Source organism: Aquarana catesbeiana, linkage group LG02 (assembly GCF_042186555.1).
Source record: "Aquarana catesbeiana isolate 2022-GZ linkage group LG02, ASM4218655v1, whole genome shotgun sequence".
Taxonomy (NCBI): domain Eukaryota; kingdom Metazoa; phylum Chordata; class Amphibia; order Anura; family Ranidae; genus Aquarana; species Aquarana catesbeiana.
Window position 1 is genome coordinate 300812128 of NC_133325.1, and position 25259 is coordinate 300837386.

Consider the following 25259-nt stretch of genomic DNA (forward strand, 5'->3'; position numbering starts at 1 on the left):
ATTTCAGCCGCCAGCAGATCTGCCAGGGGGGAATGGCCCCTACACCCAGGGGTCTTCCAGGAAATTTGCCAGCGTTTGAGATGGCCGGAGGTCAACCTATTGGCATCCAGATTCAACAAGCAGCTACAGCAATTTGTGTCCCAAACAAGGGATCCTCTGGCAATCGGAGCAGATGTTCTGATGGTTCCATGGAGACAGTACTCCTCTGGTTTATGCTTTCCCGCTGATCCCTCTTTTTCCACATTTGTTGCGCAGGATTCGGAAAGAGGAGGTTCCAGTCATTCTGGTGGCACCAGCCTGGTCCAGAAGGCCTTGGTTTCCGGAGATTGTGAGACTGACAATAGACGGGCCATGGGTGCTTCCACGTCGCCCCGATCTACTGTCTCAAGGTCCTGTATTCCACCCCAATTTAGAGTCTCTAACTTTGACAGCATGGCTATTGAAACCAGGGTGTTAAAGGACCGTGACAGAATGCTCTTTTCCACAGTCAGCTGTGGAAATCAAGTTGGCTATGAGTACAATCAGAGGTCAAGTTTTGGCCCTATCAGTATTCTTCCAAAGGCCTGTAGCCTCCCATTCACTGATCCAAACCTTTATGCAGGGGGCAACTTGGTTGCCTCCCCCCCCATTAGGTCACCTTGGGACTTGATCTTGGTACTGTCTGTGTTACAGAAACAACCATTTGAACCTATTAAGGAAATTCCATTAGACTTGCTGTCACGCAAGCTAGCCTTCCTGATGGCTATCACCTTGGCTAGAAGGGTGTCAGAGTTGGCGGCTGTTTCATGCAGGGAACAGCACTTGGTCCTTCCCCACGACAGGGTTGTGTTAGGACCTGTTCCATCCTTTTTGCCAAAAGTGATGTTGGTGATGTCGGCCTTTCATTTATATCGGGACATTATTTTGCCTTCTTTTTTTCTCTCGGCTTTGTTCGGCGGAAGAGAGACGACTGCATTCTTTGGACATTGTCCGGGCAGTCGAGGTTTATTTGTCTAGATCTGTGGAGATCCTCGGATCAGACTCCTTTTTTTTGTTTTACCAAGAGGACCCAAGAAAGGGCAGGCAGCTTCCATTGCTATTTGGTTCCGTCAATTGGTCCTCCCTTTATGGGGAGAGCTCATTCTACCAGGGGTGTAGGAACCTCCTGGGCTTTTCGCCATCAGGTATCTGTGGCTCAGATTTATAAGGCTGCTACCTGGTCTTCAGTGCATAGGTTCACAAAATTTTATCATGGATGTTCGAGCAGCCGAGGATTTGGCTTTCGGCCGCAGTGTACTGTGGGCTGCCGTATAGGTTCTGATGGCTATTGTTTGGCAGGGTGTCTCCCTCCCCTCAAGTATATTGCTCTGGGACGTCCTAGTAGGTAATGAATATTAGCCTGACTGTGTCCCATGGTTTACTCAAAGAAAAGGATTTTACAGGTAAGTATGACGAAAAAATCATATTTTATTTGGGTCTGGACTGTTTGTGCTTTAATCCCACTAGCAGTGAATTCTTCCAGAGGTCTTTCAATCTGTGCACCAGAGAGGGAGCCTGGTAGAAGATGTGCTACTGGGATTGTGGCTGCACTGCAAGCTGCAAACACATTTGTAATGAAATGCACACATGTATTCTGCGTATAGGTTGCAGTTTTTATATGAACGAATGGGGAAATGCATACCTGGTTTTTGCATATGTTTACTCCACTTCCTGGCTAGGCCATGAGCATCCTCTCGCTGCAAGGCTGTTTTCTCTATTTTTCCATATCCTATTTTCCTATACAATCCTCTGTTGGAAAATGCATTAGGTGGTGGGTAAAATGGAAATACTGAAGCAGATTTTTCGTTTTGGTTGGTGGCCCAGTACATCAGGCAACGTCTGTTATGTCAATGTCAATGTAAATGCTTAGCAGGAGGTTACTCTACCTATGAAATGTAAGCAGCTTTAATGCTGCTCTGTTTTTAATCTTGGCTAAGTCTTGTGTCTCCTGTTTTAGCATTGAGTACTGGTTTCGCTGCATGGACTTAGATGGGGATGGTGTGTTATCAATGTATGAGCTGGAGTATTTCTACGAGGAACAGTGTCAAAAAATGGAAAGTATGGCCATTGAGCCCTTGTCTTTTGAGGATTGTCTATGTCAGATGTTGGATCTTGTCAAACCACAATGTGAAGGTAAATTTCTTTATATTAAAGGTAACATTCTGTACATTTTATGAACATTTAGAAAGATAATTTTTTTTGTTATTTTTAACAGGTAAAATTACTCTCCATGACCTGAAGAAATGCAAGCAGGCAAATCTCTTCTTGGACACATTTCTGAACCTAGACAAATATTTAGACCATGAGCAGAAAGAACCTTTTTCTACGGTACGGGTAGGTGGCACGCAGTACAGGTGATAAACCTGCTGTTGCTTAGCTTCAGGGAAATGTTACTTCACTGAATATATGCATCCCGTAGGTTGAAAACGAAGGACAGGAACTTACAGACTGGGAAAAGTATGCTGCGGAAGAGTATGCCATCTTAGTAGCAGAAGAGGCCGCAACAGAGCAGTGGAATGATGGGTAAGAAAACAATCTGAGGCTAAACCTTAAGCATCTTGTTATTACAGGGAACAGTGATCTGTATGTCTAATGGTATACCGAATGGCATCATTTCATTAAGGGTGGCCATGCATTATACAGTTTTCCTTTTAGATTTACAAAAAACAACATAATATGCGGTCAAACCTAAACACTTTTAATTTGTATGAAATCAGACAGGCCCTTGCACTACATAGTTGAAAGTAAATCTAAAGGAAATTGAACAAGAAATTTGTATAATGTATGGCCAGCTTAACTCTGAATTTCTGTAAATCTATATAATGCCACTTAATTGTAGAAAAGTAAAACACAGATAAAAAGGTTTATCCTCATTTCAGTGACCTCTGATGGCAACACTGAAACATGAGATGGCCTAGTTTAAAGGTATTCACTTTGCAGAGTGAATTTTCACTTGGCTTAGTAGATGAGGTGAAACACTGGCAATTTCACTCCTAAAATTGTGCAAGCAATATCCGGTGTGGTTTTTTGTTTTTTTTTTATTTTTCTTGTTCCCCCCAAGCATACAATTGAGTATCTTTGCAGAGTTAATTCTCACAATGTTACCTTCTTCACTTTGAAAATTAACGCATTTTATATATTTCTATACTTCTTTAGTAAATCAAAACCAATATCTATGCTGTGTGTTTGTATACAGTGGGGACGGAAAGTATTCAGACCCCCTTAAATTTTTCACTTTGTTATATTGCAGCCATTTGCTAAAATCATTTAAGGTCATTTTTTTTCCTCATTAATGTACACACAGGACCCCATATTGACAGAAAAACACAGAGTTGTTGACATTTTTGAAGATTTATTAAAAAAGAAAAACTGAAATATCACATGGTCCTAAGTATTCAGACCCTTTGTTCAGTATTTAGTAGAAGCACCCTTTTGATCTAATACAGCCATGAGTCTTTTTGGGAAAGATGCAACAAGTTTTTCACACCTGGATTTGGGGATCCTCTGCCATTCCTCCTTGCAGATCCTCTCCAGTTCTGTCGGGTTGGATGGTAAACGTTGGTGGACAGCCATTTTTAGGTGTCTCCAGAGATGCTCAATTGGGTTTAAGTCAGGGCTCTGGCTGGGCCATTCAAGAACAGTCACGGAGTTGTTGTGAAGCCACTCCTTCCTTATTTTAGCTGTGTGCTTAGGGTCATTGTCTTATTGGAAGGTAAACCTTCGGCCCAGTCTGAGGTCACTGAGCACTCTGGAGAAGGTTTTCATCCAGGATATCCCTGTACTTGACCGCAGTTATCTTTCTCCCAATTGCAACCAGTCATCCTGTCCCTGCACCTGAAAAACACCCCCACAGCATGATGCTGCCACCACCATGCTTCACTGTTGGGACTGTATTGGACAGGTAATGAGCAGTGCCTGGTTTTCTCCACACATACCGGTTAGAATTAAGGCCAAAAAGTTCTATCTTGGTCTCATCAGACCAGAGAATCTTATTTCTCACCATCTTGGAGTCCTTCAGGTGTTTTTTAGCAAACTCCATGCAAGCTTTTATGTGTCTTGCACTGAGGAGAGGCTTCCGTCAGGCCATTCTGCCGTAAAGCCCCGACTGGTGGAGGGCTGCAGTGATGGTTGACTTTCTACAACTTTCTCCCATCTCCCGACTGCATCTCTGGAGCTCAGCCACAGTGATCTTTTGGGTTCTTTTTACCTCTCTCACCAAGGCTCTTCTCCCCCAATAGCTCAGTTTGGCTGGACGACCAGCAATGGGAAGGGTTCTAGTCCTCCCAAATGTCTTCCATTTAAGGATTTATGGAGGCCACTGTGCTCTTAGGAACCTTAAGTGCAGCAGAAATTTTTTTGTAACCTTGGCCAGATCTGTGCCTTGCTGCAATTCTGTCTGAGCTCTTCAGGCAGTTCCCTTTGACCTCATGATTCTCATTTGCTCTGACATGTGAGCTGTAAGGTCTTGTATAAACAGGTGTGTGGCTTTCCTAATCAAGTCCAATCAGTATAATCAAACACAGCTGGACTCAAATGAAGGTGTAGAACTATCTCAAGCATGATCCGAAGAAATGGACAGCACCTGAGTTTAATATGAGTGTCACAGCAAAGGGTCTGAATACTTAGGACCATGTGATATTTCAGTTTTTCTTTTTTAATAAATCTGTAAAAATGTCAACAATTCTGTGTTTTTCTGTCAATATGGGGTGCTGTGTGTACATTGAGGAAAAAAAAGAACTTAAATGATTTTAGCAAATGGCTGCAATATAACAAAGAGTGAAAAATTTAAGGGGGTCTGAATACTTTCCGTCCCCACTGTGTATGTGTATATTTATGTATGTATGTGTGTATATATGTATATATTAACATCAGTGAAGTATGGTTGGCTATAACCTAACTGTGTTGGATTTCTGATGTCTGATGGTAGACAATGTAAAAACTCTTAGCAAGACTTCTGAATGTTTGTTTTCCCTTTGGCCCTATATGTTGTAGCCTTTTAAGGTCTGCTTCTGTCAAATCCCAGTAGTAGTAAGTGTGTGTGGCCAAAAATATATACAGTATTTTTATTTACTTTTTATTTACTTTGCATTTAATAAAATGCAAATTGTCCAGCTTTCTGCTGCCAAGCTGAACCAATCATTAAATTATTTTAAACGCTACTCTGAAATGATTATGTAGCTCACGAGTTCTGACCTCACCTTGTTTACACTTGAAGGTCAGTGAATTAGATTGTACTGAAGCCAAAGACAGCCAAACAGCAAGCATTTTTAGCAATGGTAGCCTACAGCACGTTATTTCACTCTTCTGTTTTCCCACATGACTCCGTTGCAGACACCGTTAAACAGATCCTAAATAATCCTTTTACTTTAAACACTTGTTTTTGTACAGAGCGGTATGGGTACATAGAGGTTGCTTCATATGATGTGCATTCATAAAGCAGTTAAACAGAATTTGTTGATTTCAGCACTGGTTAGCTAATCAAAAGTACAGTTTTCTGTAGGCAAAGAATGACCTGTAAAACATTTTAAACTGTGGATGATTTAGTAGATCAGTTAAGAACAGTAAAACCAGCAAATTGGCAAACGTGTTGGACATTGATCCTTTTGACTAATAAAGACTGGTGGCTGTTTGACTAATACCTGGAAATACTTTTTTGGATCTGACCTGAACAGAATAGATTTCAAGAATGAATCCTTTAAACAAGTGAAAGTGTGAATTCCAAAGAGGAAAGGACAAAAGCCCCAGTAACTAATTCTAAAATAGGATCCAGGTTTATAAAACGTTCAGTGGGAGACTGGTCAGTTTACGTTTATATTCACTCAAAGCCCCTGGCTCCCAAGTATTATCAGATGACAGCACAAACAATAGCTTAAAGTGGCTGTTAAGTCTATTTTGTAATTAAAATAATAAACGGGTTTATACTTGCCTGCTCTGTGAAATTAAATTGCACAGAGCAGGCCCAAACTTCCTCTTCTGGGGCTCCAGCTGGCGCTCCCCCCTTTTCTGGGTCTGCCCCCATAGTAAGCTACTTGCTATGAGGGCAGACATGCAAGCTCACTCCCAAGCTGGGCACTGTGTGTCCATAGACACGCATAGCTCAGCCCCACCTCCCGCTCTGCTCCCCAGATTTGACTGACAGAAGGAGGAGGGAGGACGACAAAAGAGTTGTGGGACATTCTGAGAGGAATGTATTATTTATTACAGGTACTTGTATATCTGGTACTTGTCAATTTTACGCAGCGCTTTACATATACAGTATATTCACATCAGTCCCTGCCCTCAAGGAGCTTACCTCGCTCACATAAACATACTAGGGCGAAGTCAGATAGGAGCCAATTAACCTACCAGCATGTCTTTGGACTGTGGGAGGAAACGGGAGTACCCAGAATAAACCTGCACAGGGAGAACATGCAAACTTGATACAGGTATAATTCTTTTCAACCACTTTTCCACCTAAGACAAGGAAGGGCCTCCTAATAGGTCCAGCATCATGGATAAGGTAAGACAGGTTTTCCCTGTGTATTTGCATTGATTCTTTGGAGGATGAGGTAACTGCCTCATGCCTCCTGGATGACAACTTCTCGCCTACCCTTTCTGCTGTAAATGCACGCAGCATGCTGATGCACTCCAGATGCTGTCTTCTACAGGAATACAACCACATTAACACAATAAGTACCTGGTTATAGCGGCTCCTAAATCTGGACACACGCAACCCTCTCCATTCTGCATACATTAACCAAGAGTACCACTCTGTGGATCCCATCACTTGGCGGTGGTGAATCACAGGCTCAGTGGAGATGGAACAAAAGGGCCAAAGTGCAAGCGTTCTGCAGGCAGCCTACAATTCTAACCACTTCTCAGGGTGATAGCCATTACCTTGTCCCAGAGCTTTGTCCTTTCACGACACCACTTCCATTATTTTACTCTGGCTCCCTCTCAGGCACACAAAATTTGGCTTGCCTGACAAAAGCAGATTTCTCTGCCATTGTGCCTGAATTCTTTGGAAGTTTCCTGTACTTCTACAACCTTTTGGTTTCTAGAGGCCAGAAATGGTACAAATCCATGTCCCTCTGACCCAGTTCAGAATTTAGAAGAAGAACCTGCTTTACTTGAGGATATTATGAACGAAGGTATTGCAGACCCTGATTTTGTAGTAGAAGCTGCACAGGATGTGCCCAGGATTTTATGAGGTCCAAGCTGTGGCTTCACATCAAATGCTCTGTACTGTGGGCATGCTAATTGAAGTGTTATGCACTAGTCTTGTCTTTTCCCAACAGCACCTGGCTCTCCACAGACTAAACAGGTCCTAATGGGCACTAAAAACTTGGCTAAAGCTGGGTACACACATACCGAAAATCAGTAGGACTTGGCTGTGTACTGCTCTCAGACCAGCTTCCGTTGAACAAACGACTGGCTTCCATCAAACATTCAGATGCTGGTTAACCAGCTTTCAGTCAGCGCTTTCAGCCTAAAGCTGCAGAACTGATCTATGTATTATGGAAGAAAACAATAGCACAGCAGGGGAGATCCCACTGAGTTGTGTAGTTATACCCTGCTTAAGTCCACAGACTTTTCCAATATGCACACACACATCATGCACTTTTTGACTAACCCCATTCTAAACCATATTCTCTCCCAGCTCTTGCTCAATTTATCCTATGAAATATTTTTTTGATAGAAATAGCCCTTTTTTGCCCTTGAAGGTCCTGCTGTGGAGCCAGCTGCTGCTATGTCCATTTTTCCAGACTATTGACAACTGGACAGGACACCTGAATAGCAAACATTAAATCTACCTTTTGAGGTTTTGCTCTTGGAACAATTACAGCTGATTCCATCAGCATTATCATTTTGTGTCGACTGCAATTCTCCAAGTCTCTAGCATGTCCTTTGTCCTTTATATCCTTACACAGGGCCCCGGTGCAAGGATTTTTGTCTACTTATGCGAAGGTGCATTTTAGCGCCCCCCCCCCTCCAGCACCCAACGGTGTCTGCTAAACAGCCTTAAAAGCGGTAGTTTTTTTTTTTTTTTTTTTTTAACTTCCATGCTTAAAATAAAGCTTACCTGTAAGTTAGATGAATATCTCATAAATGTGCACCTTTTAGGAGATATTCACTCTTGGCAGCTGGTGACATCATGGGTGCATGTGCTCTGAAGGAATGGCATTCCTGTGCCATTCCTTCAGAGTGTTGTGCCATGGCTAGGACTACCGCGTGTCATCGCGGTTTGGCCAATCAAGGTGCTGGAGCCTGCGAACACAGAAGGAAGACCGGGTGAAGATAGAAGCCCTGTCAGCAGTGATGGTGTGCCACTGTAGGGCTTTGTTCTAAGGTAAATCTTTCATAAGATGCTAGTATGCAATGCATACTAGCACTTTATGCAATTCCTTGCAGGGGATTTTTTTTTTTTTGTCACGGCCATGGTTTACTACCGCTTTAAGCCTCCTGGATATGTCCTTTCCCCTGGCCTGTACTTTATGCGTTACTCCACTTTCATACTGTTAATACTGATCAAATCTGATGGTGTCTTGCGCTGGCCCATGAGAGATGTGGCTGAGCTATAGCATCTTGACATGAAAATAATCTTGCATATAATGTAAATTGTTTGGCAAGTATGTTGTAAATAATTGCATGTGTCCCACTACTTCCATCAGTGTCAAGTGTGAGCTTTGGTTACTGTGAACCTGCCATATTCCCTGTTCACTGCCTGAGCTATGGAGCAGATAAGCATAGATCTCCCCAGGCTTGATAACACTCACCTACAGTGTGTAGCAGCCATGAACCCTTCCTTCCTCCCCTCGTTCTCACTCCTCCTCCTCCTCCTCCTTCTCAATCCTCGCTAGCAGCAGCTTCTGAGGTGATGGGAGAAGAGCCGTCGGCCTCCTGCACAATTATCTGAACAAACAATCTGCCGGCCGCCACCGCACTGACCTGACTGAAGCCCTTCATTGAATGGTTGACACTCGGGACAAGTAGCAGATGTTTGCAGTTGCCTTCCACGGCGGCCACACCGGCACCCTGGAGCAATTTCAACCCCTGAAGTTCCCGCCACTGCTGGAAATGCAGGCTGAGCAAAGGCAAGGCAGAGTTGTGGGGGCGGAGAGAGGGCTAAATGCTGTGAGTAAGCGAAAGAGACTAATGCACCAGAGAAATGCGAGCGGATCGGGAATGGGTGCATGGAGGATGCGGATGGTGTTCAGAGTCCAGGACATGGAGCATGGGGGTCTGTCTACAGAGGCAAGGGGGCATTTTACCACCCACCCCCTAGCTTGGCACCCTAAGGCAGCTGCCTGTGCTGCCTTATGGTAGCACCGGCCCTGTTTGTGCATATACAGTATGTGTAGGATCTTGTGGAAAAAAGCATGGAATGCCGAACTTTTTTTGTAAAAAGCGTCTTTTGCACATGCTTTTGTTGAACGCCTGTTTGGGGAAATCCCTTGATAAATTCATCAAGGAAGTCGCAGGAAAAATAACTTTTACCCACAAAAAAACCCCAAGTCTCCTATTCCTACAACTATGTCTTAGCAAATAAGTTATTTTCATTCTCCCCATTTGTTTGTGTCCAAACCAAAGCTTAGCACTTCCTTTCATCGCAAGCCCTGGACTCCCAAATCCACTGAGTCTGTCTAGAAACCCTCTCCACAATATAAGGGTGCCCTCACTCTTTTTTTTTTTTTTTTTTTTTGAGTTGGGGGGGACATCTGTTTGCACCAGTCTGCAAGCGGACAGCTGTGGTCACCAGGCTCTTACACTGCATTGATAGACTGCCTGCAGCCGCGGTTATGCATGTTAGCACAGCCAGTGAGCAGCTGCACAAAACACGCATCCAGCGACAATCACCTCAGATAATCGCTGACTGTGCTACCAGGCACAAATGGCTGCATCCCACAACAGCCTGTCTTTGCAGTGTACAGGCTTGGTGGCCTGTCAAACCCAGCAGCATAAATTGATTGATTCCCACTGCTGGGATTCGCACCGTGGCAAAACGGCTGTGCAGATGGAGCCGAAAAGGATAGGTGGTATTCTGAATTTTATTCCCTCCTTATGCAGAGCAAGAAAATCCCAACTCCTGTAAAGCTGGGTATACACTAGTAGAATTTTTCATTCAACATTTTTCATTTTAAGAATGTTCCTTTTTATAATCATTAGTGGTGTCAAATCAATGTTTGTTTTCAACTGCAGCAACTAGAAAATTCAAAGGCACAGGATGGAAAAAAATTCTCGCATGTACGAGTTTCTTACCATGTTTGTGGTTTTTTGCTCTGTAAAGTCCATTCGTTCCAAATGTTAGAGGCAAAAGAAATCTTGAACTACTTTTGAATGACATTCAAATGTTCTAAGCATTTTTCATACAAATTTATTTTATTTTTATTTTATTTTTTTCAATTCTGCTAGTGCTTACCCAACTTTAGATTGTACAGTCGCACATGGAAGGCTTACATTGCTTGGTGCAAGACAGGAAGCTGAGTCACAGTGAATGCTTGATCACTCGCTTTGGTCACTTTGGTCTTTCTTCAAGCTGGTCTTGACTAGCATCTGACCCTGAGTACCCTCAAGGGAAAGGTGTATGCTTTTTCCCTTGAGCTATTGCAGTCCTCAAAGCCATTGCATTTTTTAGGCATACTGTATTTGAGTTGGCAGCTCTTTCCTGTAAAGAGCCTTTTCTTGTTTTACACAAGGACAAAGTGGTTTTAGGACAGCCTTTCCACCCCACTGAGGAAATTCTTCCCTTTCTCCTGTTCTAAAACATGACAACGAACTTGCTCTTTGTTGTCTAGATGTGGTCAGGGCTGTTGGGGTCTGCTTAAAAGCCACACGTCCTTTTTCCTGCCCACAGGCCCCTGTAGAGGGTATCCTGCTTCTCATTCTGGATTCCAGCATTTGCAGCCTCTGGGAACAGGGGAGATCAGAGATGACGTCTCTTCCAAGTGCAGGATGAGAGAAAGCGGCTTACCGTTCGGAGCATGCATGCTCCTTCCTCAGGCCATGGCCTGAGGAAGGCGCATGCATGCTTTCACCGCGAAGCCGCCTCCTCTCATCCTGCACCCGGAAGTGACGTCATCTCTGATCTCCCCTGTGTTCCCCGCTGTTCTTAGAGGCTGCGAATGCTGGAATCCACCTGCATGAGCAGTCAGCTGCACCACAGAGACAAAGACATTCAGGAGAACACCACCTCCGGATCCTGCTGCAGGATTACTACTATGATGCTTGAATTCATGCTCCTTTTGTGAGTAGTTTCACTTTTGTCTTATCAAATGGTTTATCCATACTGCACTTAGAAGCGCTGTTTCTTTTCCTTTGTCTGAGGCTTACTGAATAGGCCAAGATTCTGGGAAAAGGTCTGAATCCTGAACAGGTGTCCCAGGTATATGTGTAACTGGCGGACTAGTTGGTTCAGGTCCTGAAGTACCTATGTGAAGGATCCTTGGATGCAGCCCTGCTACTTTCCGAGCTCTGTCTCGGCAGTGGTGTTTCGGTGGGTGCTTTTGGTTTAAATGTTGGTCTCCTGACCAGACATCTAAAAAGGCCCTGGAGGACCTGCTCTTCAAGAATGAACGTCTCATCGGTGCTCCGTTTGATGAATACATCAAGAGCCTTATGGTTGGCAAAAATTTCTTCCTCCCACAGGTCAAGAAGTGAATGAATCGCTTCGGAAATCTGGGCCTTCTGACACTGCACGTAATGCCGCGTACACACGAACGGAATGTCCGTCACAAAAAGTCTGATGGGAGCTTTTCATCGTAAATTCCGACCGTGTGTATGCCCCATTGGACTTTTTACGTCCAAAATTCAGACGGACTTGGATAGAGAACATCTATATTTTTCCGACGGAACAAATTCCTATCGGGAAAACCGCTCGTCTGTATGCTGTTCCGACGTACCAAAAATGATGCATGCTCTGAAGCAATTACAAGATGTCATATGTGTTGTCCCATTGTACGTCACCGCGTTCTTGATGGTCGGAATTTCGTGTGACGGTGTGTATGCAAGACAGCTTGAATTCCGTCGGAGAAACCTTCAGAGTTTTTTCCGATGGCAAAACTACTCGTGTGTACACGGCATAAGGCTTTTTTTTCCTCTGCCTCCTCTGACAAGGGTGCCAAGTGATCTGGGCCCCAAAAAAACTTCAAGTCCATGGACAAGTACTCCTTAGCATGAAGGTTTGCCCCCAACCATTTCCAGGGTGGGGGTGGTCATCTTCGCTGGTTTCACGGGTCCGCGGATCTCCCTCATTGCTGACAATTGGGTCCACTAACTGATTGTGTCTTGCTACAAAATAGGATTTTATTTTCCTCCACCAGAGAAAATCTTCATCTCCCACCTTTGGTCCTGTACGGGGCTGCTTCTCTAGGAAGTGATTGTCCAGGTGCCTGATCCACTCCCTCAAGGCCCTGAATTGCCTTGTGCAGGTACAGAAATTCAAGTTGGAATCCATTTGTTTGGTGATGGCCTCCCTTCATCAAGGGACTTTTCTGGCTTCCATAGACGTCAAAGATACATACCTGCACATTCCCATTTGCGAGAGATGTCCGTGTTTTACGCTTAGTAGTCGAGGATGCACATTATCAATTTGTGAGCTCCCTTTTGATCATGCCTCTGCTTTCTAGTTACTCACCAAGGTGTTGGGCCCCAGTCCTTGCGTTACTGAGGCATTGGGGTATTGCTGTGATTGCGTTTGCACGAGCAGGTCGTCCAGGTAACCAGACTCATTCTGCACTGGTGGACACCTGGAGATCACGATGTGCTACCTGCAGGACTTCAGATGGTTGTTGAACCTCAAGAATTCTGCCTTGAAACCAACCCAGAGGTTGGAATATCTGGGCCTGATACCAGGCAAAGGTCAGGGTGTTCCCTTACTGGCAGTTAAGCTCCGGAAACTTGGGACTGCTCTCCAGCTGCTCTTGAACTGCAATCTGACCTCCCTGCAGTCCTGCATGCAGGCTCTGGGTCTTATGGTGTCCACCTTTTGATGTGGTCCTGTATGCGCAGTTCCATAGGCGGGTTCTGCAGAGGAAAATCAAAATGGGACAAATCTCTTGCTTCCCTGGACAACCAGATCATCTGGACTGGTCGATAAGGGTCTCCCTTCTCCGTGCTTGTGCTTCACTGAATGGTAGTCATGACAGGGAGACCAGACGTGGATCTTCTGCTGTCTTTCCTCAACCGGAAAGTACTAACGTTCTCAGCGAGAGTGAGGGACCCCCTGGCGGATGCAGTGAATGCACTGGTGGCGCCATGGGATCAGTATTGCCTCATTTACATGTTTCCTTCTCTAAAGGTGCTTGCCTCTTCAAGAGGACCTCCTGCCCCGAGGTCCAGCCTACCACCTTGCTTTACCATCTCGCTTTATCATCTCTGGCTTTGACAGCATGGCTATTGAAAACCAAGTTTTGAGGAACAGAGGGTTGTTGGGGTTGGTGATCCCCACAATGTTGATGGCACGCAAGTCTACTTCTCAGATGACTTATCGCACTTAAAAGGCTTATATTGCCTAGTGCGAGGCTCTGGGGGTCAATCCCCGCTCCTTCTTGGTGGCTTGGGTTTTAGCCTTTCTCTAATGGGGGCTAACAAAAGCTTGCCTTGAGTACCATTAAGGGCCAGGTTTCTGCCCTTGTGATCACCTTTCAGCGTTATTTGACCATTCACGCTTTTATTCGTACTTTTAACGGGGTGCTTTCCCCATTGCCACCGTGGGACCTAATTTTGTTTTTTTGGTTCTCCAGAATCTTCCCTCCTGAGAGCATTCGGGATATTCCCTTGCTTACTCTTTTTCTCAAAGTTTTTTTTCTTCTTGGTTACAATCACTTCGGCAAGGTGATTTGTCAGAACTGGCAGCCTTATCTTGTAAGTCTCCCCATTAATCTTGCAAAAGGATATGGTGATCCTCTGTCTGAGCCTTCCTCCCAAAGGTGATGTTGGATTTTCACCTTAATGAGGCCATATTTTAAGGAGGTTGAGTTGCACTCCTTGGACATGGATCGGGTGGTTTGTGTATACTTGTCTGCTACAGCTTTCTTCCAGAGGTCAGATTCTCTTTTTGTGCTCACAGATGGCACACAGGCTTGGCTGCCGCCTCTCCCACTATTTCCCGTTGGATTCGGCAGATGATTGTTTAGGCATACGCCATTAAGGGTCGAGCTCTTTCCTTCCCCGTTCCGGCGCACTCCACTAAGGAGATTAGTGCCTCCTGGGCGTGCCAACATTGGGGTCTGTGTCTCACATCTGCAAGGTTTCTACCTGGTCCTCTGTGGACACTTTTACAAAATGTAACAAAGTTGATGTGCTTGAATCTTCAGGTGCTTGTTTTGGCGTCAAGGTTTTGCAGGCTGCTGTTTAACGTTCCTTGTTTGCCCCCTCTGGAATATTTTGGTGATTGGCATGTTTGCCTGGTTGTCCTTGTTTGGTTTGCCCACTCTTCCGTTGAGGCACTGCTTTAGGTTATCCCTATGGTCAAATAAATGAAGAGCTGTGTCCATCATTGAACACAAGAGAAAACAGGATTTTTGTTACCGTAAAATCCCTTTTTGTCTTTTAATTGACAGACACTGCACCTACCCTTCTGTCTGAGTTTATGCTTCCTTGCTTTGTGGCTAACTGGTTTGCCTATAGCAGATGGGTTTTATACCAGATAGGACTGCCCATAGGCTCTGTTCTTTTCGGCCTAGTGTCCTACTGTAGGTAGCGATATAAAACCCTATGGTCAAAGAAGTGAAGAGCTGTGTCTGTCAAGGGATTTTACAGTGAGTAACAAAAATCTATTTTTTTTTTTTTTGGACTATACAATCAAAACCTTTAAAACCCTTCTGCAAAGTTTTTTTTCTTTTTTTTTTTTTCTTCCTGGAGTGTGGCTGTAACATCTAATTCCTTGAAATGACCTACTGTAAGTTATTTCATTATTTAGAATGACTTCAGCAACAAGTGCTGATAGTTAACTTGGGCTGTTATGTATAATCTTGTGTTTAGAAAGTTGCTTTAAATGTTTTCTTTAAGATAAGGTGGTAATTCTTACATTTTAAAAGTAACCTAAAGCTTAAAGTGGGAGTAAACTCCCTTGTAGTATTTTTACCTACAGGTAAGCGTTATAAAGCTTACCCATAGGTACAGTAAGTATGCACGTTTAAGAAATCTTTACTTTAGATGCAGCTGGTGACATCACCAGCACATGCGCCCTGAAGGAACGGCACGGGCATGCCATTGCTTCAGAGCCGTGCCATAAACGGGGACTCCCACGCGCACGCACAGGAGTGATGTCATCGCCGGCTAAGCCATTTATATTGCCGAAGCCCGCGAACCCGGAAGGAAGACCAGGTGGAGATGAAAGCACCTTCAGCAGTGACAGTGTGACTTAAACTGCCCGGTGCCTTTTTTTTTTTTTTTTTTTTTTTTATGGGGTTTACTATAGCTTTAAATGAAGCTAAGGTAATTTTCTGGATCTTGGGCCAAATTTTACTAGCCAGCTTATAGCGTGCTCTGTGGGAGCAATATAGTTTCATTGGGCAGAGATATTGGGTTCCATAGGGTGGGTGGGTATTTGTTTTTGGCACAGTAATTGGTGAAAAAAGTTGGTTATTTTTCAGTCTAGTTCCATGTAACCTCATCCATTACAGCAGCAACACCATCCATGTACCCAATACAAATGAAATATAACTTGAAAGTGTTAATTGTAATGCACTAGGCTATGTAATGTGGAGAGGCAAGTTAACCTCTCTGCTTCCTGTCCCTTCAGGTGGGCTGGGCCTATCTCTTGGTGGTGCTGTCATGGGGGTTACATGGAAATGCAATTCCCGGTAAGATTACCTTTCTTGTTTCCTAGGCCAGAAGCCTTCATGTTTTAGCCAATAAAATGTATTTTGTATATCCTGCAACTCTCCATCCAAACCTAAAACAAATTATCCACGCACACGGGTATATAGAAAACTATAATGTCCACTAGTTTGATCCCTGGGAAATGTGTTTGGTATTCTCTCATATTCGCTTCATATTTAACCTCTCCTTTTGATTTGGATAGATGGCTTTAAAAGATACCAAATGAATTTCATTAACGCCATCCCAGAAAAAAACAGGAATACTACTTATGTAGCAGAATAGGAACTAGTATGCTACACATAATGGCCATTAAAATTTTATATTCTGATTGTACAATCTCCTGTAAACGTATTAACTATGTAGTGCAATAACCTACTTGGATATAGCTTGACCAGATAGGTTGGCCCTGATACTTATAGTTTTTGGTATCTATAAAAGTTTGTATAGATTGAAAATTCTTGCATGTCCATCTTAAACAGTTATGGAATTTGGACCTTGTAGACTTCCTCCTACAGCTCCAGGGGTGTCTGAAATCCCTGGGACCAGCTGGCATTTTGTCAGCCTGGTCTGTGTTAAGACAGACGTTTGTTATAAAACAAAACCTGAGCACAATGTGAGGAATTAACAGAGTTCTTCTGCAAGCACAAGCCCCTTTGTTAATCACTTCAGCCCCGGAAGATTTGGCTGCTCAATGACCAGGCCATTTTTTGCAAAATGGCACTGCGTTGCTTTAACTGACAATTACGCTGTCGTGCGACGCTGTACCCAAACAAAATTGACTTCCTTTTTTTCCCACAAATAGAGCTTTCTTTTGGTGGTATTTGATCACCTCTGCGGTTTTTATATTTTGCGCTATAAACAAAAGAAAAGCGTCAATTTTGAAAAAAACACTATCTTTTACTTTTTTGCTATAATATCCCACATTTATTTTCAAAAAAACAAATTTTTTCCACAATTTAGGCCGATAAGTATTCTTGTACATATTTTTGGTTAAAAAAATCGCAGTACGCGTATATTGATTGGTTTGCGCAAAAGTTATAGCGTCTACTAAATAGGGGATAGATTTATGCCATTTGTATTATTTATTTTACTAGTAATGGTGATCTGCGATTTTTATCAGGACTGCGATTATTGCAGCGGACAAATTGGACACTTGACACATTTTTGGGACCGTTGACAATTATACAGCGATCAGTGCTATAAAAATGCACTGATTACTGTATAAATGTCGCTGGCAGGGAAGGGGTTAACACTAGGGGGCGATCAAGGGGTTAACTGTGTTCCCTAATGTGTGTTCCGACTGTAGGGGGATGGGAATGTCTAGTAGGAGAGAGATCGGTATCTCTCTCTACTCCCCTGAAAGAACCGGTATTTGTGTGTTTTACGTGCCCCTGATGGCCAAAAGGTGAAGCGATGTAAGGTAACCTTGATTTGCCCTGCCGAGCCAACTCGCTGCAGTAAAACTGCGGCGGCTGGTCCAGAAGTGATTAATTAGGGGCCATCAGTTCTCTGTTATGTGTCTGTGACAGGCACAGAACAGAGAACATAAGAGCTGGAGCAGCCAGCTCTGATCGGTCTGCCCATCCCCCCCCCCCCCCCCATTACAATGGTGCAGGAAGCTTAGTTAACTTCCCAGAATATATTTAGACTAACTATTTTATGTGTGTTTTTTATAAAGCAGTATTAAACCTAAAAACAAAAAAAAATAAGATATTGCAGCTTACCAATCTGTACTTGTTTTTCTTTCATGCTTTCTTTCCTTCATTTTCAACTAGTGGTCTGACCAGTAATACACTTTCTGTCTGAGGGTGTCTCCACTCGAGGAGCAATGGAACACCTTTTGGACACCAGCATTGCCAATCTGGGGAGAAGGTAGTGTTAGATCAGCTAGCAAATTATGATAGACGTGAAACAAATTTAAAGTAGAACTCAAGTCAAAACCCAATTACTTTTAAAAATGCTTAAACCCCCCCCAAACACTTATTCAGACTAACCTGTATAAGAAAGTTCTGTATGCTTGCCCATTTTCAGATTGTTTCGGTCCAGTTACATAATCCGACTCCCCTGTTTCAGCTAGCAGGAGCTGTAGATGGGAGGAGATGGCGCCGACCATGGATGGGCATTGCCAGCCACTGTTGAGCACGCTGTCCTCTCCCCTGTAAGCCGGCGCTGGCTGACAGTGGAGATCCCGTAACCAGACTGGAGCAGCACGAAGATAGGTATGTATATAGATCTTTCTTGCACAGACGACCTCTAGCTAATGCTTTTTAATCAGATGGAGCAAGTTTTAATTTTTTTCGCTTTTGGGATAAGATTTACCTAAATTGATAAAGGCTAACCATTGTAGGCACCCCAGTCAGTGGTAAATGTTTTTTGTCTCAACCACCTAACTGCAGTTTTTGCTGGACAGCTTGGTCTACGAAGGGAATTTGAAAAATAACAGACTTAAGCCTTGTACACACGATCAGATTTTCGGCAGGGAATTGTGTGATGAGACTGTTGGCCTAAAATCCAACAGTTGGTACGCTCCTTCAGACAATTGTTGTCCAACTTTCCGCCAACAAATGTTGGATGGCAAGCTAGTAAATTTTCGGCGCACAATGGTCTGTTGTCAGATTTTCGTATCGTCTGTACACAAGTCAGTCACACAAAAGTCCAAAGTACAAACACATGCTCGGAATCAATGCTCACCAAACACGACATTAGAAGAAGGTGCCCAAAGGGTGGCGCTCAAGAGCTGAAATTCCACGTAGTACGTCACTACGTTTGTGTTTGTTGGCCAACAATTGTGTGCCCTTAGTATGCAAGACAAGTTCCTGGCACACGTCCTTCGGACAAAAGTCTGACGCTCTGTTGGCCAACAATCCGATCGTGTGTACGAGGTTTTACTGGCCAGATCACCAGATGACAAAGGAAAAAAAAATCTAAAAAACTAAAACTAAAAACTAAAAAGTCTAAAAACTGCTGTGAAACACTATTTCAGAGTCACTGTAAACAGGAAAATTTAAAAAATAATATAACTTACACTTTATCTACGGTAACCTTTTGATTTTAATACAATTCTCTTTTCTTAAAGAACGTTTTTGCTGAATCGATAGGCCTTAGCCCTTATGCAAAATAAATTATCTAGACCAGGGTATACAGATATGGGAGCTGAATTAGTTAAAGCAGATTTTGTTGCCCAGTAAAGACAGAAAACCTGAATAAATGCTGCCCAAAACCATGGGGGGCTCATTCATACCATCTGGACCAACAAAAATGCACTCTCCCTTTCTTAATCGTACATCACAGGACACAGAGCCATAGTAATTACTATGTGGGTTATAGGCCACCTTCAGGTTATGGACACTGGCACACCTAAACAGGAAGTTGCCTCCCCATATAACCCCCCCCCCCCCCCACACACACTACTGGGAGTACCTCAGTTTTTTCACCAGTGTCTAAGGTGTTTGTCACGAGTAAAGATGTGCTGTGCTGAGCTCCACTGGAGCAATCCTTGCTGGGGCTAGCTATACAGCCGGATCCATTCAAAGTGTCTTTTCAGGTCGAATTGAATGGTACCCGGGCCTCATGGTGGAAGAAACGAGGTTTAGCCCGTAACGATTCACTTTTTAGAGAACTGGACCCCGGGATCCAGTGCTTTGGTGTTTTCAGCCATAAAGTTTTTACTGGCGGGGTGCTTTACGGGTCTAGGAGTGTGGGTTCCCCGAGGGTCCCCGGTTCCTGAAGGTTTTGTAATGGAGCCCACCATGAGGGGTGAAGATTGAGTCTGTTGGTTTTACCACAGAAATCCCTGCGGCTGGAAAGGTAAGTGGAGGTTTCTAAGGAATTTTTAAATTTTCTTATGAAATGTCTCCTTCAAAAAAAGTAAATGTTGTCATGCCTAAGAGTCACCACTGGGAGCTTTATAGAGCACGTACCTTGTCATGCTTTCCTCAAAGATCACGCTGTGTCAGCAAAAGCAGCCGGCGAGCAGCTCAGACCTCCAGTAAGATTGGGGGGGGGGTATTTTTTTTCCACTAAAACCCCCCACCTGGACAAAGCTCTCCCCCTCTTCCTGGATATGGGGGAAGCCAAAACGATTGGCGATGCCACTCCGTTTTTTTTTTTCACCGCTCCTGCACGGCAGCTTGTCACAGGTCTCCTCCTCGCCATCCCCTACCCACACACACGCACGCCGATCCCGTCGGATCGGAGGCCCGCGCTCGCGTGGGAAAACCCTGTTTTGAAAAGAGAGGGGGGCGCGATGTGACGGAAGGGGCGGGGCTTAGCGTGGCGTTGGCGTGCAGCAACGTCCAGCATGGGAGTATATTTAAAAGCTCCATTTTTGCTGGCTGCAGATGTCGGAAGAACACGAGGAAAAAGGGGCATGTAAGAGGTTGGTGACACAGGCATTCCCTTGGCACATTTACTAAAAGCATCAGGCTGAGCGTTAATAGCAGCGGCAGTTGCTGGACTATTGCTCAAGCAGTGCATGCGATTTCTTCTGGTAGTACCTCTGCATTTGCGCATCGGGCTATGGTCAGAAGGGGGGTTTGAAACACCCCAAAAAAGGGCTAAAAGGGTCTCCCTCAAGCTCTGGAAAGCCTACTCATCTCTACAATGGCATTCTCCCCTGAGGGGGGGGGGCTTGTCAGAGTGAGCATCGGGGCCATGAAATGTTTGCAACTGTTTTCAACACTGCAGCCCCTGTCTATATTGCTAAAGAGGTCTTTTTCCTCAGCCATGATAGGATTGGAAAAAAGGTTAGCGGCTTTAATCACATCCCAGTGTGGAACAAAATGCGACAGGTTCCCTTCCATTACCCAGGACCCTCAGACTGAGGAACTGGGGACGGGAGAAGATGAATTCCCTCAGGGGACTGTGGTGAGGCTAATGACTCCTCTTCTGAGGGGTCAAATGCGGGGGGGATCAGCTTCACAATCTGTAAGATTGATGGTGCAATTTCTTACTGAATCGTCTGCTCCACATTTATGCTACCCTTAACTGAGTGTTTGGGTTCGCTAAAGCCTCATCAAGCTGTGCATTCCTTTCCTGTCCATTCATTGCTGGAAAAGCTTTTTGTATCTGAGTGGGATAACCCAGATAAGCAATTTTTTTCCTCCTAAAGTTTTTCACACCTTAACCTATGGAGCAAAAATTCACTAGAGGTGGGGATACCAGCAATTGATGCTGCTATATCCTCTCTGAATAAAAGTTTGACTTGTCCGGCAGACAATGCTCAAATGCTTAGGGATCCAACAGATAAAAAGTTGGAATTCCTATTAAACCCTTTATTTCTCTGGCAGGTTGAGTGTTTCAGCCTGCGCTGACAGTAATTGGTCAATCCTTGAGAGACCAGTTTAAACAGGTGCTCAAGGTTATTCTGTTCAGCAGGCCCAGGATCTGGCAAGCTACTAGCAGCTTTGTTTGCAATAGTCACTATGAGAGATTCTGTCCTTCAGGCCTCACGCCTTTCGCTAAGCGCCATGCAAGAAGCTCCTGGCTAGTCTTCCTTTTTGCGGTGAAACGGCTGTTTAGAAATTCTTTGGATGTATTGCCCAAATCTTTCCCAGTGGGGAAAAAGTACCCCTTTGCCATTTAAGAAAAGGAGTAAACATATTTCATTTTAACAAGCTCCTTCTCCAATGCCAGGGGCATCAGCCTCCAGGCAGTCACGACGGCCTCTGGCGTCAAGTTCAAGAAGTAATCCTCAGGGTCAACCCCAGGCACAAAAGAAGTCTTGGGGGAGGAAACCTACAAAATACTAAAGCCTCCTTATGAGGAGGCGCCCCGCTCGCTCGAGTAGAGGGAATACTTATGCAGTTCTCAAGGATCTGGCAGGAAGAGCATCAAGACAGATGGGGGACTTCCTCAATAGCTCCAGGGTACAAACTGGAGTTCCAAGAGTTCCCGTCTCCTCGTTTGCTCAGATCAAACGTTCACAAGGATCCAGAGAAAAAAGTCTTTCTTTCAAGCATTGGACCATCTTTTGTCAAAAAGTGATCATGGTGGTCCCCATGAAAGAGCAGGGGTTGGGGTTTTGTTCACACCTTTTTTAACGGTGCCAAAACCGAATGGAGATGTCAAACCCATTCTGGATCTCAAAAATCTAAACCGGTTCTTGAATATCCGTTCTTTTTTTCACATGTAGTCAATCCAATCATTTGTCTCCATCCTACAAGGAGGGGTACTTCTGGCGTCAATCGACATCAAGGATGCATACCTCCATGTTCTTACTTCCCCACTCACTAGTAATATCTACTTTTCAAGGTAGAAAATCTTCATTTTCAGTTTTGTAGTGCTGCTTTTCGGTCTAGCTATTGCACCTTGAGTGTTTACAAAGCTTCTGGCCCGTCCTCTAGCCAGATTAATGGCCCAAGGTATAACGATTATAGTTTACCTAGACGATCTGCTCTTGATAGACCAGTCGGTAGCCCGCTTAGACCAAAGTATGGTCACCACATTCAACTACCTGGAATACCTAAGTTGAATTCTCAACCTAGAGAAATCTTCTTTTAAAACCTTGAAGTAGGCTAGAATACTTGGGTCTGATCATAGATACACCCAGAAAAGGGTATTCTTGCCCCAGGCAAAGATCAGCGCCATAAAGGATCTGATTTAGGTTGTCGAAGCAAGAAGAATCCTTCTATTCGGCTTTGCATGAGGTTGTTGGGAAAGATGGTGGCTTCATTCGAGGTTGTTCCTTATGCTCAGTTTTGTTCAAGGCTGCTGTAAAACAGTATCCTATCTGCTTGGAACAAGAAGGTCCAAGCTTTAGATTTCCCAATGTGTCTGACTCCAAAGGTACACCAGAGCCTCAGTTTATGGTTAATAACCAAAAATCTGCAAAGGGGAAAATCCTTCATACAGTTACTAGAAAGTGGTAACAACATACGCCAACCTTTTTTAGGTTGGAGAGCAGTCCTGGAAGAGGCAACTGTCCAAGAGAAGTTGTCCAGATCAGAAATTACCTTGCCCATTAACATTCTAGAGATTCGGGCAGAGCACTTGGCCCTGAGGGTCTGAACATTCAGTTTACGGAATTGTCCTGTCAGGATCCAATCTGACAATGCCACAGCAATGACCTATATCGATCCCCAAGGGGGCACAAGAAGCTGTGCGGCCCAGAGAGAGGTGAATCGTATCCTATCTTGAGCAGAAAACAATGTTTTTTTGCCTATCGGCGGTCTTCATTCTAGGAATAGAAAATTGTCAGGCGGACTACTTGAGTAGCCAGCAGCTGTTCCCGGAACAATGGTTCCTTCACTCCGATATCTTCCTGTCAATATGTCAAAGATGGGGGATCCCAGACGTAGATCTGTTTGAATCCAGGTTCAACAAAGAAATCGACAACTTTGTGTCAAGAACAAAGGGTCCGCTAGCATGTGGAACAGATGCCTTGGTGTTCCCGTGGAATCAGTTTTCACTGATTTATGCATTCCCTCCTATTCTGCCTGCGTCCACGACTTCTTCGCAGGATCTAGCAGGAAGGAAAGTCGGTGATTCTTGTGGCCCAGGATATCTTGGTATGCAGAGATCATAAGGATGGCGGTAGGGGTCCCATGGACCCTACCACCACGTCCAGACCTTCTCTCACAAGGTCCGGTATTCCATCCTACCTTACAAACACTAAATGTAACGAGTTGGCTATTGAGACCCACATTCTAAAGAAACGTGAGCTGTCAAGTTCAGTGGTATCTACCTTGGTTAATGCAAGGAAACCGGCCTCCAGAATCACATAATATAGAGTCTGGGATGAATCCAGGGGTTGGCACCCCAGGGGGTATGTCATAGGTAGAATCCTTGACTTTCTGCAGATGGGGTTAAAAATGAAGCTGGCCTTGAGTACTTTCAAAGGCCAGGTCTCGGCTCATAGTTTTTTTCAGGGGGTAACGCGGCTTAATAACCTGGTTAGGTCACCTCTGAAGCCTTGGGACTTGAATTTAGTTCTGTTGGCATTACAAAAACAGCTTTTTTGAGCCGATACGACATATTCCCTTGATCCTTTTGACAAGGAAACTAGTTTTTCTGGTAACCATATGTTGGCTGCTCTTTCTTGTAAAATGCCATACTATTCACAAGGATAAGGTAGTATTGTGTCCTCATCCTAACGGTCTACCGTAGGTAGTGTCAGGTTTTTTTCTAAACCAGAATATTGTTCTACCTTCATCTTTTTTTTTTTTTTTTTTTCCAGAACCCTGTTCTATGGAAGAAATATCACTACATTCTCTTGATGTGGTGAGAGCAGTCCATGTCTACTTAAAGGCGACAGAAAGGCTTGTCTACTTAAAGGCTCAGATTCAAAAAACGGATGTTTTGTTTGTGTTGCCTGAAAATCTACTATTTCTTAATGAATTCGACAAATAAACATTCTAGCTTATGATTTAAAGAGGTAGCTTCCACCCTCTCAAATCAAAGCGCACTCCTCCAGGGCTGTTTTTGCTTCGTGGGCAGTGCATCACCAAGCCTCCATGGCTCAAATCTGCAAGGCCGCAACTTGGTCTTCAGTCTATACATTTACCAGATTCTATCAGGTGGAAGTAAAAAGATATGAGGATGTCGCCTTTGGGCGCATTGTGCTGCAGGCAGCAGTAGAAGTCCTCTGATCTCATGTTGCCCTACTTTTGTTGTGTCTCCCTCCCCTCAGTTGGCATTGCTCTGGGACATCCCACATAGTAATTACTATGGCTCTGTGTCCCGTGATATACGATTAAGAAAATAGGATTTTTATAACAGCTTACCTGTAAAATCCTTTTCTTTGAAGTACATCACAGGACACAGAGGTCCCGCCCCTCTTTCTGGTATACATGTGTATTGCTTTGCTACAAAAACTGAGGTACTCCCAGTAGTGGGAGGGGTTATATAGGGAGGCAACTTCCTGTTTAGGGTGTGCCAGTGTCCATCACCTGAATGTGGCCTATAACCCACATAGTAATTACTATGGCTCTGTGTCCCCTGATGTACTTCAAAGAAAAGGATTTTACAGGTAAACTGTTATAAAAATCCTATTACTTACTCCCATGATCATGTGGCTATTCATTTCTTTGGGAAAACATACTCCATGGCCTCATTTAAAGCCATTTTAAAAAATAAAAAGTAATTGCCTTGGATGATAGATCTGCTAAATTTATATTGGCTCTACAAATCAGTAATCTTTTGACAAACTGTACATTGCAGATAGGATTGTTTACAATAACATTCTAGTATACACACAATACAATCCTAGACTGGACCACTCCTATTGAAATAGAACTGCAAATCTTTCACTAAAATGAAGGAATAGTCCTCCAAGCTCATTTTAAATAAACCCGTTTTCAGTATCTGCTTGTGAAGGTTTATGGATGCACCAATGTTGTGTTTTTCATTTATATTCTTTTTAAATACAAATGATTAAAGAGTAGGCTGTCCCAAATAGTATTATACTGCCTAGCAGGTTAGTCTGCCATGGAGGGAGC

General features: G+C 43.9%; 1 protein-coding gene across 7 annotated transcripts in view; it reads left to right on the top strand.

Annotated features, from left to right (window-relative positions):
* Positions 1 to 25259, top strand: part of LOC141127797 (serine/threonine-protein phosphatase 2A regulatory subunit B'' subunit beta-like) — a 117200-nt gene that overhangs the window by 90079 nt on the left and 1862 nt on the right. For 4 of the 7 annotated variants that reach the window (XM_073614577.1, XM_073614581.1, XM_073614583.1 and 1 more), the window contains 3 exons: positions 1976 to 2151; positions 2234 to 2352; positions 2438 to 2541. In XM_073614577.1, coding sequence (XP_073470678.1) covers positions 1976 to 2151; positions 2234 to 2352; positions 2438 to 2541 — 399 coding nt within the window. Of the gene's footprint in view, positions 1 to 1975; positions 2152 to 2233; positions 2353 to 2437; positions 2542 to 15742; positions 15804 to 25259 lie in introns of all 7 variants that reach the window. The other 3 variants (XM_073614579.1, XM_073614580.1, XM_073614578.1) reach the window with 3 other exon arrangements.